The 18,716-nt window shown below is 35.9% G+C and overlaps 1 protein-coding gene across 1 annotated transcript in view; it reads left to right on the top strand.

The window, feature by feature from the left end:
* The window catches only part of LOC129258312 (calcium-activated chloride channel regulator 1-like), a 22,167-nt gene extending 7,758 nt beyond the window's left edge, over positions 1-14,409 (top strand). Inside the window, exons 4-12 of the mRNA XM_064098633.1 lie at positions 49-294; positions 1,447-1,671; positions 2,931-3,218; positions 3,998-4,231; positions 5,581-5,706; positions 7,509-7,653; positions 8,593-8,733; positions 9,941-10,165; positions 10,660-14,409. Of these exons, the coding sequence (XP_063954703.1) occupies positions 49-294; positions 1,447-1,671; positions 2,931-3,218; positions 3,998-4,231; positions 5,581-5,706; positions 7,509-7,653; positions 8,593-8,733; positions 9,941-10,165; positions 10,660-11,285 (2,256 nt within the window). The 3' untranslated portion in view covers positions 11,286-14,409. The remainder of the gene's footprint in view (positions 1-48; positions 295-1,446; positions 1,672-2,930; positions 3,219-3,997; positions 4,232-5,580; positions 5,707-7,508; positions 7,654-8,592; positions 8,734-9,940; positions 10,166-10,659) is intronic.
* The last annotated feature ends 4,307 nt before the right edge of the window (positions 14,410-18,716 follow it).

The following is an 18,716-nucleotide window of genomic DNA, read 5'->3' as shown; positions in this document are numbered from 1 at the left end:
ATCAGCACCCATATATCACCATTTTATAACTCATGGCATGTTTTGTAGGTAGTAGGATTCTGCGAGGAGGAGGATAATCACGTGGAAAAAGGGAACTGGCACAACACCGAGGCTCCAAACCTAATGAATCACATGTGTGGTGGCGATAGTGCATGGAAGGTCATGAAAGAGGAAACACAAGATTTCCTGGACGACATCCCAACAGTTTTGAACACCACACCTGAGTTTGAAATCGTACAAGTTTCTATGGTCAGAAGTGTCGTCCTTGTGCTTGACATCAGTGGTAGTATGATAGTAAGTCTCTTTGTTAACCCTCCTTAACATGTGCCTGAAGTGGCATATCTATCCCTCATCCCATAATATGAATCAATTGAAAAATTACTATAATACCGATATTGACCACGGTACCATATTACATTGGGAACGCACTTATTTTTGGCAATACAGTAATACAATAAGAATGTTACATTTTGGAAAAGGTGCCAAAGGCATTTTTTTTATTGAAAGAAGCTTTCAATATATTTTCTGGGGTGCAATAGAGACATGTACAGCGGCATAACCACAACACTGCAAGCAACATACAGGCTGCACTGGGCGACGATGACAATCTAACTTTAAATTAAAAAAACAAATTCTGCTTTTCTTTTACAGAAGAATGGTAGCTAACTTTCTAGTTATTTAGAGAAACAACCTTAGATCACAAGAAATAGTGTGAAATGTGTAAATAGTCAACTGAATTCATGTGGTTATATCAATTTAGACGTACTCACCGGAGTGTTCGTAGGTCCATTTTTTGTGTGGAAAGAAAAGTTTCAGTATGAATAAATTAGATGACGTAATGAGGTCAAATGAATAGTTATATTTGTAACACGATACCAATAGTACCGATGAACAAGAATCGGGGAAATCGCGTATTAATGACGCTCTTATCCAATAAAAAGGCTAGATTAAGAATATCTTTATGCTCATGAATGTCAATGAGGGCTTATTATTGTCTTCAAATGATGTTATACCGAGGTTTTTACCTGACTGCTAAGAAAGCACGAATGCCTGTGAGCAAGCAACCAGAGGACCGACGGCTTCAGGTCCTCTCCGAGGGACCTGGTAATGAGGATAAATGCCTTACCAAAGGGATAGCGGTAGGGGGAGCCTAATGTCATTTGTTTTGTTTTGAATACGCACGCAGCTTTATATTACAACGTCTTTTGACACACCCCACACCATACCTTTACTCTCTCGTTTAACGCACACCCATCCACGCACCCCCACACACCCTTCCTTAACGTGCACGTACACACATCCAATGGAATCCAATCAAATTAAAGGAAACAATGTTCATAAAATAAAATAAATGTGTACGTTACAGTACAGATCTAATCTACAGATCAGTGACTGGATGCACTTGTGTACTGTTTGTAACGTATACCAATGTATTCTTTTATGCAGGGGGATCGATTTAACCGAATGATCCAGGCTTGTACTGATTACATCTTATATGTAATTCCGGTAGACAGCAAGCTCGGAATTGTAGTTTTCGAAAGTTCTTCTGAAATAAAAGAGAATCTCCTTGATATTACTGATGGGGCTTCACGTCAAAGACTAGTTGATCACTTACCAAGTTACGCAGGTGGCGGAACGTGCATCGGATGCGGTATCTTAAAAGGCATTGAGGTAAACCTCTGACTGTTATTTTTCTATTTTTCTCAATTTCATTTCATTTTATTTATTCCACTTTCATATATAAACACAATACAAATATATATTTGCAATGTACACAATTAACTTAGACATTCATACATAAGGTGTGAGCCCATTAAAAGCAGACAGCTTATCACCAGGGGCCTAAACATAGCATACAAATATGTCTACATTAAGACAAGTAACCTTGACAAATATTTACACAGAAGAGAAAAAAATCATTGGTCTGTACAGCTCAAATAATAGATGTTCCATTATACATGTAAGACAATAAAATAGTCAAACAAACATCAAAAAAGTGAAGCAAATGAAAACATTAACAATTTACTAATTTTCAAATTACAAGGACGAATCCATTAAGTTAAACATATTGTATTTATGAATATACAAATCCTTTTTTTTTTATCTGGTAGTTGTTGAGCATTCCTAAAGATCTTCAGATAGGTTATTCCGTATTTTGGGGCCACTGAATCCACTTGCAGAGCACAAAGAGCAAGTCGTTACCATTTACCAACGATAGATTCCACTATGTGACCAACCAATCACGTAAATTAAAATTGTGTGATCCGCTCCGGGCGCTTCCTGATACACTCGTACTTTCAGGCGATTGTACCGTAAAGCTGTTGGCGAAGTTCCGCACGACTTTCCCAACGACTGGAACATGTTCTTATGATAAGCACAAAATTCCAAATTTCCCCTGGTAAATTGGGACTGAATTCCTTTTTTTTATTATTATCAAATTTTGACCAAGAACCGACAACAAGAATTTGAAACAACGGAGATCATATTTCATAATTAGCTCATAGAAAACCGAACGCTTGATTTTACAAAGAAATTAAACACAGGACAAAACATTTAAATTTAATAACATTTCGAAGTAAAAAGTGATATTCACACAAAAAATATATATATATTTTGTCCAATAACAACCGAGAGATATTTTTTTCATCGCACTCATGTTCATTTGCTATTTCTATTGTGGTGAATCATTAGTATAATTATAACGACAGTTTTCTAAAGAGTGCATAGATAAAACCTTGAAATAGAAGGTAAATAGTAATTGCTTTCATTTAGAATATAAAAATTGGTTATAATTTAATTATTAGGACAAAAATATTGCCAAGAACAAAGAAAACTTATTCAATTTGGATAGATCAGCCTTTCTTGTAGGAAATGTGCTATATCTATTGATACGGTCTCTGAAGTATATTTCATGTTTTATTGTGTTTCAGGTACTTGGCTCATTTTCAAAAGGTGGATACATGTTACTTTTAAGTGATGGTGAGGATAATTCTCTATCCATCACAGACGCAATCGATGAAATTGAGAACGCGGGTGTCATCATTGATACGGTAACCATAAGTAACTCGGCTGATCAGCAAATGGAGGACTTGTCCAGGAAAACCTCTGGCAGGTCAAGTTTCTGTCTTGATACCGGGACCGGAAACTGTTTAATCCAACAGTTCCAGGATACAGTATCGACCAGACCGGATGTGGGCGTCGGAAAACATATCATCCAGGTTTGACAAAGAAAATCCACTATAAAACAAATATCGAGGGGAATAGTAAGAATTACACGTATTTGGTACCTTTGAACCAGTTTGGACTGTTTCAAAGGAAACTAATGCGGATAATTATTCTAATGCCCAAGAAAGATGGTGCCTGCGTACTATATATTTGATAAGATAGTGATGTGGACCTTAAAAGATTGGTCACGTGATGGATTTTAGCCAATCATGCGATCAGGATCCGTATCACCATTTCATAATTCAATTTATCACCCATTTACTTGAGTTGCGATATTAAAATCCCAATACCTTTTTTATATTACAGTATATGCGTCATTGAGTTTTTTGTACAATTTGCGAAATTTATGTAGACATTGCGTAAATATTTTGAATCTGGCTTCAGACATTCCCGATCATTAAATTAAGGATTTCTCAGCTTAATTAAGAACCACAGCACCCTACTAGAATTTTGGCCATTCGTGATAAAATATATTGATGCATTTCTGCTAACTAACATGTCGACATGTAGATAAACTATTTGGAAAATATAATCACTTTTACGTGAAATAACTGAACTTGAATACAAATCGATCGCAATTATTCTTTATATAATCATGAATATTTGTAGTAGGGATAGAGTGATTAATCATAAATCATTCGTTGTAGACAAAATAGAACGTAAACTGGTAAATGAATTCTACAAGAATTGCAAAGCACTGACAGTTTTTGCTAATGTCCGTTTTAACAGAATGACGAAATGTTGAATAAAATATATTTCCTTTTCGATTCAGATTTACAATTCCGAGGTCAAGATAGAGCCCGATCCTGGCTTTCTTGTGATTTATCCGGTAGTCATCGACGACGCTCTGGGAGATGAAACAGTCATCACAGTGGCATGGACAGAGGATAATTTAATACAAGTCTTGCTCTTTGGGCCAGACAACACCTATGTTGACCATACCGATCCTCGCTATCACAATGATACACTTACAAAAATTGTGTCGATCAATTTACCCAAGGCGCAGGTAAAATGTCATTAATATAGCTACTTTTTAACCCTTTTAGCTCGTCGTGGTCTAGTGGTTCTGACTCTCGCCTTTCAAACAAAGGGTCGTGGGTTCGAATTCTAGCCATGGCGTGCTTTCCTTCAGCAAGAAATTTATCCACATTGTGCTGCACTCGACCCAGATGAGGTGAATGGGTACCCGGTAGGATTGATTCCTTGCATGCACTGAGCGCCGGTGATGGTACTTCGAGCTGAAGCCGGGAAATAATAGCAAGCGCTTTGTATCCTCAGGCAAAAAGCGCTATATACACTCTAAAAAAATGAAGTGCTAATTCAGCACTTAGTGTCCTTGTATAGTGACTGCACTTTGAGTGCTGAATTAGTCATTCAAATTTGAACTAGAATATCAGCACTCCACATTAAGTGGTAAATTAGCACTTCATTTTTTAGAGTGTTAATCTAGCTTATATTAATATTATTATTATATGATATATGGCGTTGATTTCATAAAGCTGTTCTTGCAATTACACATGTCTTTACGTAAGACTTGAGCACGTTCTTAGGTCCTGAATAAATTACATGGGGATATATCAGTTAACACAAAGGAAGGTCACCAATCAAGTCTTGCATACATTTCACGAAGCTACTGTTAGTAGCTCCATGTTCGTATCTTACGAACAGCTCGATGAGATGACCACCTGGTCCGCCATGGTTCTCACGAAATAGGAAAAGTGGAAATTTCGGGATGCTAAGATTTTTTTATCGGGGGTGCTGCCTATATTATTTTCCATGGGCAGCACCCTCAGATATTCTGGAAGGCGTGAGAAATGAAGAATGGAGCAAAAATGACTTACATTTTTCACAGAAATCCTTTTTTTGGTTGCTTGTAAAATAATATTAAATATATAATTATTAATTTTATTTTATAGTGAAAACCTTTGTTTTTGCTTGTCAAATTTCTCGGGACGAAAATGACCTTCCTTTTGAAGTGAAACCTTTTTGTTTTCTTGATTGTCAAATTGACATCAGCACCCCCAGTCAAAAAAATCGTTCCCAGGGCCCTGTTTAAATGATACATGTAGTTCTGTTTTTACACGAGCTAACTTGTTTCCAGGGTATCGTTCTCTAATCTCTTTTGATGAGTTCCAGCCCTTAGTAGAGAAGCGATTTTTTTTTTCTTTTTTATGATGCAATTTCATTCGATGGAGAAGGTAAAATGAGGAGATATACAGTTTTAAGAAAATTCCTGCAACATCCCTTTATTACATACTATATTGTCTAGTTGTAAGTTCTGTTGAGCTTTTTGAGATACCAGAACAATTTTAACCATTATGATTCATCGTCTTTTGTCATTTTATCACTAAAAAGGCTGGGCAATGGTATATCAATATCAGCGGAGTAGATATTGTGGATCATGTTAGTGTCTCAGTTACATCTAAACCTTCTAGTGATGACTTTTCGCCAGTCACGATGAATGTTCTGTTAGAATCGCCTGTAAGTATAATGTGTAAATTATCATATAGTAAAGACTAGGACGATGAGCCTTCGTCAGTATTCGCTTGATGTAACATAAAACAAATAATACAACATATTAATAGGGTATAGGCGGTATATGGTGTCATTGCTGTGGGAATGTGTTGGTGTGCGGGCTGTGAGCTTGTGTGGAAATGTGACGAGCATTTGAGGAGCCGTGGTTGATTGGTCCATGGACCTACTACAGTCCACGACTGGTCTAAGCCGCCTGATTAGACACAAATATAGCCGGGCGTGCGATTTCATGCGGCAGGACATGAGCTAGACATATTATTTAAAAGATCCCAATGGCGGAGCAAGAAAAAAACAAGGAGAAAAAAAAGAGAGGAGGGAGGGAAGGGAGAAGTTAAGAGAAAAGAAGAAAAAAGGAAAGAAAGATGAGTGCAAGAAAAAAAGAGAATGGGAAGAACTGACAAATAAATAAACAACAAAAATGACAAATGAAAATTCCGCTCGCGCTTCGGCCTTTCATCAATATCTGCATCCTATTCATAAAGACACAGCAAATTTTTGTTATACACCCATACTTACCTATATGCAGTATAACGGAACTGAAAGTTATTAAACCCCACCCGAAAATGCACATATTTTAAGTGTTCAAGTTCAACCATGTTTTAGATATCTAATTATGAACAGTTGCGGATTTATAAATATATATATATATATATATATATATATATCTATATAAATACAGTTTTGTATCCCTGACGAAGACGTGAGGCATGCGTCGAAAATTTGGAGAATACTTGGTTGGAACTGCAATGCATTACATAATTTGTCTCTTTTGTCTCATCTGTATCCAACACGCGGAATGTAATATAGTTATATATATATATATATATATATATATATATATATATACTGTATATATATATATATATATATATATATATATATATATATATATATACATATATACCGTGTGAGTAAAAAAAAATTGACACCTCACAAATCCCCAATTTAACCAAAATATATGTCATTAACGCATAAATGTTATATATGGCTCGAAAAAGTATTTTCTTCCAAATAATTTTTTACCATATTTACGTGGTAGGTCTTCACGCTTGGATAATCAGTAGCTATTGTTTGCAATGATGTAAATTTTGATTTGCGCCAGAGTTAAGCATGACTGCAATGAATGAATCCAGAAGCCACTGATCTCATAATCCTCCATGATTTAGTAAACATATGTACAAATCCTTTTTCAACGAAATCAACTTTAGAATTGATACTAAAAAGTGTTTATTAAACAATTACAATGTAAATTATTGAAAAGGTGTTTTGAAATGGATTTTAATGCAACCTTTGTAGGAATTTGACATAATTGACATCTGGATCATTCATTGCTGTCATGCCTTACTTTGGCGCAAATTAAAATTTACATCACTGCAAAGAATACCTCCTGATCATCTCATCGTTAACACATACTACATAAATATGGTATCAAACTGTTTGGGAGAGCATACTCTCTCATGCCATGTATAATAATTATTTGTTAATGACATATTTACGCCTAAAATTGGGGATCTATGAGGTGTAATTTTTTTTTACACACACGGTATATATATATACATATATATATATATATATATATAGATATATATATATATATATATATATATATATATATATATATATATATATATATAATTGTGTGTGTGTACATGCTGTAAACAATGCATTCACGTAAGATTTACTCATGGTTTTCTCTCATTTAATGTTTCCCACATTTAAATTACGACTTTTTCTACAATTTATTCAAGGAGGTGAAATTTCTTGAGGAACCAGTCGTAAATATATATGTTCAGGTTCAACAGAATTATCTACCTGTACTCAATGCCGAGGTCACCGCTTTCATTTCGGATAGCGATCAAACACACTCTGAGGAATTATTGGACGACGGGAAAGGTGAGCCGACTCCTCAATAGCCATCGATGTAATCCTCTAAAATACGATGTCAATAGACCTGATGCAATGACGACATCATTCCGCCATCTCTATAAAGGCTGATGCCATTGTCTTGCCTGCGCTGGTGATCTGCAGCTGGCGCATCTCTGACAACTCCGTTATACGCGTAATCCTATTTCATCTAAGGGAGTGCATTATGAGATTGTGATGTCATATGCATAAGGTCTATACAGCAACAAGTAGCATAGTAATGGTGTTTTAAAATGTCATCACAACTTAAATTGTAGAAAGTATATGAACCCAGTTCATGAAATGTATACATAAGTGTATTCAAATGTTACTGAAGATCCTGCCTGAGTTTCAGGTCACATGAACAAAATCAACTTCGTGTCATTTTAGGTAAATGAACTTTGGAAATGTTGGGGTATTTTTTAAATGCCAACATAACCGAGAGTTTATGGATCTATTTCTTGAAATGTGGATATTAAAGGGTAATCTAGTATCACTGATCGTCTTGTACAAGTCTTATAGGTCACATTATCAAGGTCAAATGTCACTGAGATGTAATGCACATAGTATTTCATTTCATTCATTACATGAATGATTTTTGGTTGTGAATAATTATTCAGTAGTCGTTTCAAAAAGTCAGCACTGCTGCTGTATTGAATCGCGTAATGCAGGTTAGACTGCCAGAATCGTTCCACCTGTTTATTTTTTTGAGGCAGCCAGGTTAAAGATGAAGCCGGGTACTCTCTTACGTACTGGTTGGGATTTTTCTTTGTTTGGGTGGAGGAGGTCCGGGCAGGCCTGGGTCCGGGGTGGAGGCAGGTGCTACCTCCGATTTTTTATGAAAAAATATTTTCTTGTTGGATTTGCCTTCGTATTTCTGTCATAAAAACCTAAAGCCTCTTTATTGTTGTTTAAATTTCTACTCATCAGATCCGGACATACTCAAAGACGATGGGACCTATTCAACATCATTTCAAGAAATCACAACTGACGGCAGATATAGCGTGAAAGTCGATGCAATAGGATTCGAAGAATTCAATCATTCAGTTGAAACCAACGGAACGATAAAAGGTTCGATATAGCAGGGGCCGCGGAACCGGGGGGGGGGGGGGCTTCAGCCCCCCACTTTTTTCCAAAACCGTGTACAAAAACGTAAAAAGGACCATATGATTGTGATTTTTAGCATGGTCAGCCCCCCCCCCACTTTTGGCTCAGCCCCCCCACTTTGAAAACCGTTCCGCGGCCCCTGTATAGTATCTAATTTTCAAATCCTTTCAATGATGACATAATCCTACAATGGTTGCATTAACATCCATTTCAAAACACATTTTCAATAATTTACATTATAACTGTATCAATTCTCAAGTAAATTTCATTAAAGAGGGATTTGTAACTATGTTTACTAACTCATGTAGTATTATGACATAGTGAGCATCTGGATTCATTCATTGTAGTCATGCCTTACCCTGGCGCAAGTCAAAATCCGCATTTACTGCAAATAATACCTACTGATCATCCAAGCGTTAACACATAGGCCTACCGCATAAATATGGTATCAAATTAATTGGGAGAAGATACTCTTTCCATCCATATATAATGATTATGCGTTCATGATATAGTTTTCCTTAAGATGGGGATTTGAGATGTGTCAATTTATTTTTTTACTCGCAGGGTATATGGGGCTAATGTTGTTTAAATGTTAAAAATCTATGATCTGTCAAAACATATATGTCAAGCCAAGATACCCGTATTTCGTTTTATTTAGGTTTAAGCAAGTATTTTGCTTTAATAAAGTTGATAAGTCAAATTTTGATAATTTTGTTACAATTCTCCCCGGTCTCCCTTATAAAATAATATGTCACCCATTTCTCTTGTTTTCTTGGTCGTGATTTTTCTTTTGGGCCGGGGAGGGGACCATGGTCCCAAGCCCTCTCCCCATCTATACGCTAGTGCCTGGAAATATGGAAAGTCTAGGTGGTATACCAAGTAATTGAGTTAGGAAACCCATGCTCAAATGCTCTCCAAGAGTAAAAAAAAAAGTGCACAAAATGTACGCGGAAAACGAGGATCCAATGACCGGGGTAATAATACATTTGTAAAGCGCTAGCAGGTATCATTTCGATATAAGCACAATATTATTTCCTTCATGGGCAGGGTCGCAGTAATCATGGAAATATATAATAACCATTACCTTCGCCAATAAACTCTGATGGCATATATATTGGTACAAAATCAGAGTCGCGAAAAACCTGTATTTTTTTTTTGGTTTTGGACACAGTAAAAAGATCAGCTGAATCTGACACCATCGATACCGCAGCAGTGCCATCATTCATGCGCACAGTATCAGGAGGGGTCTTCAAAGTTATAGGCTACACGCCGAACGCTCCGGACATCCTGCCACCGTCCCGCATCCAGGACCTGGTGTATACCTCATTCTCCTATCATAACGGCTCCGTGACACTCAGCTGGACTGCTGTAGGAGATAACCTTGACCAAGGAACGGGTAAAGATTATAATTGTGTTTTTTTTTTGTCGACGGGGGGGGGGGGGGGGGGGGGTGTTCAGAGGGTAATAGGGTGAGATTTATTTTGCCTTTTAAGATTATATATTGGAATGACCCTTTTGCAAAGAGAATATGTTTTCTCTTCTTCGGATAATCATGTGGGTTTTTTATAGATGCACTCTGCAGTTTTATTGTACACTCTAAAAACTGAAGTGCTAATTTAGCGCTTAATGTCCTTGTAGTTACTGCACTTTGAGTGCTGATCTAGTCATTGAACTTGAATTTGAACTAGAAAATCAGCACTCAAAGTGCAGTCACTATACAAGGAGTAAGTGCTAAATTATAAGCACTTCATTACTTCATTTTTAGAGTGCAAGGATCATACCTGTATATGTTCATACTTAGAATAAATGAAACCAGCTACGTTTGAGGTTGTTGCGCTTTACACCGGGGCTTTACAAAATCAAGTAATGTATCTTTTTTTCTAATCAAAGCACACAGTTACGAACTCCGCTATTCAACGAACTTCTTGTCCGTTCGAACGAATTTCAGCAATTGCGATGAGATCACGCAAGATGAACTGGTCCACGGGAACATCTCCAACATCAACCCGCCAGGGGTTACCGAAACCATCACTGTTACTCTTCCCGAGAGTGGGCAGGATCGTCTGTACTATTTCGCAATAAGGGCTTGGGACGAGGCCGGGAATGTAGGGGATTTGTCCAACATCTTATCCTTGTTCTTCATCCGTCTTTTACCGGTGTCCACAGAGACAACCACAGAAGGTACTCTATCCACTGAACAAACCACCAATCAAACTGAACCAGGTGATCTGTCAACTGAAACAATTTCGTCGGAGGAGTTGACCACCCGTCAAACTACGCCAGATCAAGAGAGGAACCCAGGAGAACCCAACAAAGCGGCCATGATTATCGGCTTGTCATGTGCAGGAGGTGTGATCGTACTTGTTCTGGGTGTCATCCTATGCATCTACTACCGGAAGACGCATATGGCGGATATGAAACCCCAATCTACGGATTCAGTACAGGACAACTTCCAAGGGGTCCAGGTGGTACGATACACCGCAACCTACGACAATCCTACTTACTCTACAAATTGATTTACGCTCCAACTTACCTGAATGAATAGACTGAATTAACTGATGCAAGAACATGTGGAATTAACAAATATAATGAATTGATTACTCCAAATATGATTGTTACAAGCCGATCCAAAATAATTTCATTCCAGTCAATAACTAAATCCCTTATTGATTTAGATCATTCACTCACGATTCTCTATAGGCCTACCCCATCACGACAACAGCATGCCTTTAAGAGTAGGCCTATGTTAAAAGGTGTTCCTTTTGTCGATTGGATAAATTCAGTGTTTTTGAGCATTATTAATATTATGGAAAACCCAAACCAAAGTGCTGATCTGACCTCAAATAACGGAAACATAAAAGTAATTGAAGTAACAATAAGATGTACTGTGAAACTTCACATCAGTTTACATGCGCATATGTCTACACCCATGACGTCATAAAAAATTGGTGGATTTCTTTTACGGATAAAACAATGCTAACATAAAATTAATGATTATTGTTTAAATTAATGGTTTCACAATATGGTGCGCCATCTATCGGTTGCAGCGAACAGGCCAAATTTCTAACTTCTAACACTTTACCCCAGACTGTGTCCTGCACAATACACCGGACAGCTTCCCTACTGGTCTTGCCAACCAACCACGCATGACTTCGTGCTTACCAGCCCAACTACAGTACTCTGTTTTACCTCTCAAACTTTACTTATTGCGTAAGACGACTCTTCGACCTCACAAAGGGGGTCTGGTGACTCGTTCATGGACAAAGTACGCCACCTAATTTGTCAGACTACAACACGTACTTGTCTTTGAAACCATATGAACTGAGCCATATTACTTATCTATCTACATCAACCGAATCAGGTGACTTGAACCAAATTCTCGTTGGTCCTAACAATATAATGTTATGTATTATGCTCTGTACTTTATTGATATTTCATGTACGCTTCCATTAATGAACTTCAATAAATATGGACGGAAAATTTATCAATATATTTATTTTGGAACGGCATAACGGCCTGTTTCCATTAATGGACACTTTTTCTTAGATCAATATTGGAACCTTTTATTGATCACATCACTTTTACATGCAAGGCCAAACGAACAAAACGTTCATTTTGAAATCTTACTTTCCTGGTACATGCATAAGATTTGCTAATTGAGCTTATAACTGTGACAATTGCGCATACAGTAATGTTACAAATGATCATTGAGACAATAATATCCGAATTATCAAACGAAAATTTGTATTTTGTTGTTGCTTTTTTATTTAGCAATATGGGGTTGATAGAACCATAATACATCGGTTGAATGATTTTATTTGATATGGCACCTTAACAAATCTTTTACGGGCAAAAATAAGAATTGCATATAAGTTGTCGCTGTCATTAATTGTAGGACTATTGTTTCGGAAAGAGCCTTGCATTACTCTTCAAGCTGGATTATACGATATGAAAAGAGGTTCCTAGGAATTTTTCAGACTTTATTAATCAATTAATCAATGTGCGCAATCCCTTCACTTTCACTTCAAATTCTCGAAAATCAACTCGATTCCTTTACACACTCTCTCATAATCATGATTTTGTTCTTCGACATTTTACTTTTCTCTTCCCGAAAAAAATAATCCTGGAAAGATGTCTTAATTGACATGATTGATCACACCACATAAAGACCTTAACGCAAAGGTCTTTAACGAGTTAAGGGTCGCTTTCAGTGTCACTTTTAAAATTGATTTGTGTCAAATGAGATCAGTTCAACTTCTTCTTAGATTATTAGGAGAAATCATGCTGTGCATGATCTTCATTATAAAATACATTGTAGGGACGATGTCGGTGTTGGTGTTGGTTGGACTAATTCTCTTCATAGTGGTTTTATCAAGTTTAGATTTAGATTTCGCTTGACGAGATATTGAATTTTATATCAATTTACATGTAACTCTATCTTTTGTTCCTTCATGCTGGGCATGAGTACAAATCTTTTACTTATCTTTACGTATTCTTTCTTGACTCTGGTCTAGTCAAACGACATCATTAGTTTTTGCTTGATGATAAGTTATTCCCCATTTTTCCCATGGGCTCTAAATAATCTTGGGCAACATACTGTCCACACAACAATTGGTTAAAACTTTCTCAATTTCTGGGTAGTTTTAAACAAATAATGTGTGCTTTGGGTGAAAACTATTGGTTAAAAACTACCTAGAGTTGGATAAATTTTTAAACCAATTGTTGTGTGGACAGTATGTTGCCCAACATTTTAAGAGTGTAAAACTTGATTTCAAATAGTTCGTTCTAGCTAAAAACTTCCATACTTTTCTTACTTGGTCAAACATAATAGGATCGTGGAGTTTGTTTGCGCATGGATTCGAAATAAGTATTCAATTTTGTCGTAATCACGCTGTGCATGATTACCTTTGTACATACGCCTGTATATAAACCTCTTTAGTGGTGATTTTCTCATCCATAATGATCTGCTATACCTGACTTGTGTATCTATTTCGCTTGATGGGGAATTTAACCTGTGGAAATCTGATACCTGTCTGTCGTGAATCCAAATAAATTTAATCGTTTTTCACACTTAAATTCCCAGATCTTAATGGCTTTGCTTGACGTATCATTTTCTGCTATATAAAATGCGGAAAATTTGGTGTTACAAAAAATGTTTAGTATTTCACATTTTCTCCAGCCAGCCGCAAATATTATGGCAAATGGATTAGTCTAAGCCACGCAAGATTCTTGTTTTGTTTTATATCATCATCTGATCATGTCTTCATGGTATTATGTGAGTTTCCCGTGATATATATTTGGTTTCTTTTTTTTTAATTACGTCATTTCGTTGTTGAACGTGGATAGGCCTATATTGCAGATGGGTTTTATTCAACTTGTTTGCCTGCTGTTTACTCAGTTTTGAATACATTTATCCATTTTATACTTTGCAACGTTGAATGGTATGGTTGTTAACGTAGTATTAAACAAAACACTTGTTTACTCAGAAATTTATCGCATCATATACACAGTCAACTCATCGACGATTTTCATCGTTTTCTTTTGATTTTATACTCAGAAAGGGTTTTGCAGTACTTCAATTTTTGTAATTATGGTGAAATCCTTACGCTTTTTAGGATTGCAAAATTTATAAACGATGCAAAACGTATTTATATTGTGTGATTTACTTAAATTTGTATTTGTATTTTCCAAGTGACCGAGTTGCTTAACAGTGTTATGTACGTGCAAATTGATTTCTGGTGACTGACCGAGATGGTATAATATTCGAGCATGCAATAATTTCATCGTATGTTTTGTAATAATCCTTTTTTTGCTAAATAAGACAAATAATATCCCAGACCCAATAGAATAACAAAGAGCTCATAAATCAATTCAGATTTTCAGCCTCTATCGGGGACATTGCGATTTAACGTATTAACGTATTTAGCTAACACTGTTGTACAGATGGGGGGGGGGGGGGGGCTTGGGGTGCAAATTTTTTCTAGCTTGCAACTTTTATAAATTTTACGCCATACGCCATATAAAGCCCCTTTAAATTTTTGACCATTACACCACCGTGACTGTTTCGTAACAGTCCACATGAAACATAAAACGGACAATATTATGATAAAATAAGAAACACAAATATTCCACCCGTAATCATAATATGGATTTATTTAGAAAGGAATTATTGATCCGTTTGTATGATTTATTACCAAAATGGCGGAAGGATAAACAGCCCTTTGTCGATCCTCTAATGATTATTATAATAGGCCTATTCGCATATTGAATGAATTCGTGCGTAGTGTCATGTGAGGTCATGGTGGGGTGTGTGTTTATGTGTGTGTATGTTAAAAGTGAGTGGGTGTGTGAGGGTGTGTATGCATGCTGAAGTGAGAGTGAGGGTGAAAGGGTGTATGCGGATTCAATTCGCTGTATATAGTATATAGTATTTTTCTTCTCCTTGACATACTTATACACACACGCACCCTCACCCACACACAAACCTTTTTTTTTTCTGAGAACCCAGGATTTCCTAACTCCTTGTATGAGGAAGGAGGCATACGCCCGTAGGGTGTTTTTAATCTTTCATAAATAATTCAGTGAAGGACAAACGTAAGACAAGATTTTTAATAAATGACTAGAGATAAGCAAAGATATTTGGTAGTAAGAAGACAACGAAAGGTATTGAGAAAGAAAATAATATTGCACGATCAAGTTTGTTTTCGAGAGGGAAACAAATGACTCACTCCCATTGATTCCGATAGGGAAAACCTACACTTATTTGCGGCCACCATTTCCCCCATCTATTGGTGTAATCTGTAAGCTACTGAAACTGTATTAGACATAGATATGAACCAAAATAATATTAAGGTATAAACTTTTAGTTAAACTTAATAACAAAATATAATGTTAAATTTACTATTGTTTTTACACAAAATACTGAGTAACAAGTCTAAAGGGTTTTGGAGTGATATATGCACCATTTGAGCATTTGGGTCAGCCGTTGACCTCTCCGTCTCACATATCAACTCTTAGGCTTATTTTAGCCAATGATAGAACGTTTATACTGTGTCGGTTTCCTTCAAAATATACTGGAATGATATGTCACTTAAAATTGAACTGTCGTCATCACTAACTATAGTCATCAAAGCATTAAAAAGTCACGTTCAGCAGTTTATGATTATTTAAGATGGCAAAAGTGCACACACTTTATTTCATTGTAAGCACTTTGGGCCTAGTGGGAAATGCGCACTGTAATGATATCAATAATCATATCAAATATAATTAATAATAAACGACAATGCCGATACATAAAATCCGCCCCAAGTGCACAGTGAATTGGGTTCTCCAAAAACACTCGACCGGTTTACATTGGAGATCCCAGTTTGATTTCAAATAAAGGAATTTGTAATTTTAAACATGTCACATTAAAATGTTTTTTTATTTTAGTTATTTTTTATTATTATTTAATCCTGTACTCTATCACAGTAGAAGAGGGACAGGAATTTAATTTTTTTTTTCAGAATGAGCATTGCTTCTTTAATTTAGGTTACCATAGATGACAATACACTCTAAAAACACTGAGTAAAATTTTACCCAATATTGAGTAAGAAGTGAACATGCATGTTTGATGGGTATTTTTTAACCCCATATTGGGCTATTTCAACGCAACATTGCGTAAAATTTACAAAATATTGGGTATCTTTTTACCCAACAACATGCATGTTCCCAATTAACCCAATATTGTGTAAACCTTTTTTAGAGTGTAGATTATTGAAATCATGGGCGGAAATCTGTCCCCAAAGGTAGGGGGGACCAGGGTCTGAAAAATTTAACAAGCAAAAAAAAAAAGTTATCGCCCAAAATGTAAGGTAATTTAGTACAAAATAAATGTATAATTTTGTTTGTGAATTATGTTTTTTCTCCATCCTAAAAAAACAAAAAAAATAGTAGGGGGACATTTGATATTGTGTCCCCCCTACTATTTTTGGGATTTCCGCTGATTGAAATAGTTACTCTAGATTTTTGTCCAGGAAAGTGATTTGCTAGGAAATAGTCCTTTTGTTCCCCTGTTGTCCAAGGCAGGGATCCAATCCTTTTGACCAGATGATTGGGATTTTTCAGGGCAAGGGTATATTTGTGTGCAGTAGTTTTCCATTAAGTTTTGAGACACACCACATTCAGGCTTTGGAGATACATTTCCTACACGCAGTTTGTGAACCAGAAGAAAAAGGATCATGTCTTGCTCGTCTTCTTGAAGACGAGCAACCTCCTGAAGAGCAGTTCATTCATCCTGATTTTGAGCTAGTAATCCTTAATACCTGTTTGAGGTCAGAGAGCAGTTTTTAAACCAACTTTGGACATTTTATGCTAAAATTCATCGGTGAGTGAAAATTCCTTTTTTATTCTTTGACTTTATGTATAAAAATTAGAAATAAGATATGATGTAAGATATGTATTGTAATAGTTTTGTAAAAATCTACATATATTTTCCTGGATTTAATGAAACAATTTTGGAGAGTTACATTTGATTGAACAGTTAGATGAATTGAATGTAAGTTTGTTATCGTGATAGAAAGTCAGACAAGTTTGAATTCCCGGTTTGAATTTTGATTTGTATCGTTTTGCATATTGGTATTTACAAGGGAAAGTGAATATTGTTTTAGAAGAAGGTTATCGGTTTATTTCAACTTATAGATGATACCCAGGTGGGACGTAATTCACCGACAAGTTATGGTCACTGACGCCGAGAGTAGTCGAAGGTCGCCGAAGGACGCCGAGAGTAACCCGATCCAAGTTCGCAAAATATACGTCGACTATGGTGACGTATACACGTGTGATTGTTTTATGTTGAACTGAAGCAGACATGTTTGATAGAACAATGAACGCTGATGCTATAATGTATGCATGTATGTATGTACGTATGTATGTATGTATGTGTGTATGTATGTATGTGTATGTATCCGATGGGCAGATGGTTTACCAATTTAGATACTTTTTGTTGCGATAATCTCCGATATATATATATATATATATATATTTATTCTCAGTCCTTGACTGATGTTGATGTTGGATATTTACAATTGATTATTTTTAGTATAAAGTGGATGATTGATCAATACAGGATCTTCACAGTTGATAGATTTTGAGAGGTAATAAATGATGGCAAAAAAGAAAAGAAAATAGTATTAATAACGATTTAATAATAAAGGTGAAGTTGAGGTTACATTTCTATTTAAAATTAACTTGTGAAACGGTAAACTGGAGATTGCAGAGTTAATTGACAATTTAATGGTTTATATTGATATATGGTTAGAACAAAATAGCTTATATTGATATGTGGTAAGAACAAAATGTCATGAGGTTACGACTCTCGTCTTTCAATCTGAGGCTCGTGGGTTCGATTCCCAGCCATGGCGTGTTTTCTTTCAGCAAGAAATTTACCCGCATTGTGCTGCACTCAACCCAGGTGGGGTAATTGGTACCGGCAGGAAGTAATTCCTCAAAAAGCTGTGAGCACCGGAATCGGTAGACTAACTTAGCCGGGGTAATACTTTATAGGAGTGCCTTGTATGTGCGCCATACAAATCCTATATTATTATTACTATTGTTATCATAATAATAATAATTATTATTATTCTTATATCACTGTTATCATTATTATTATTATTATTATTATTATTATTATTATTATATATTGTTATTTTGGGTGTCTCGAGACAAGGTAAATTTGATTGATTGATTGAATGATTGATTTTTTTTTCTCACGGTAAAAAGAATACAAAATCTATGCATTCAAACAATAAAGCATAATAATTGAATCAATAATATAGTGAACAGGTATATGAATTTGAAAAATCAAAATGCAACAAGGAGCTCGAAAGGGGTTTTCCCAGTTGCAGAATACGATAGCAGAATACATATACATAAAAAAAAACATACAAAGAAAGCACAAATAAACTTTA

The sequence above is a fragment of the Lytechinus pictus genome, chromosome 4 (genome assembly GCF_037042905.1).
Source record: "Lytechinus pictus isolate F3 Inbred chromosome 4, Lp3.0, whole genome shotgun sequence".
In the NCBI taxonomy this organism is placed as follows: Eukaryota; Metazoa; Echinodermata; class Echinoidea; order Temnopleuroida; family Toxopneustidae; genus Lytechinus; species Lytechinus pictus.
The sequence above is the reverse complement of the archived record's forward strand: the minus strand, read 5'-3'. Positions and strand labels throughout refer to the sequence as shown.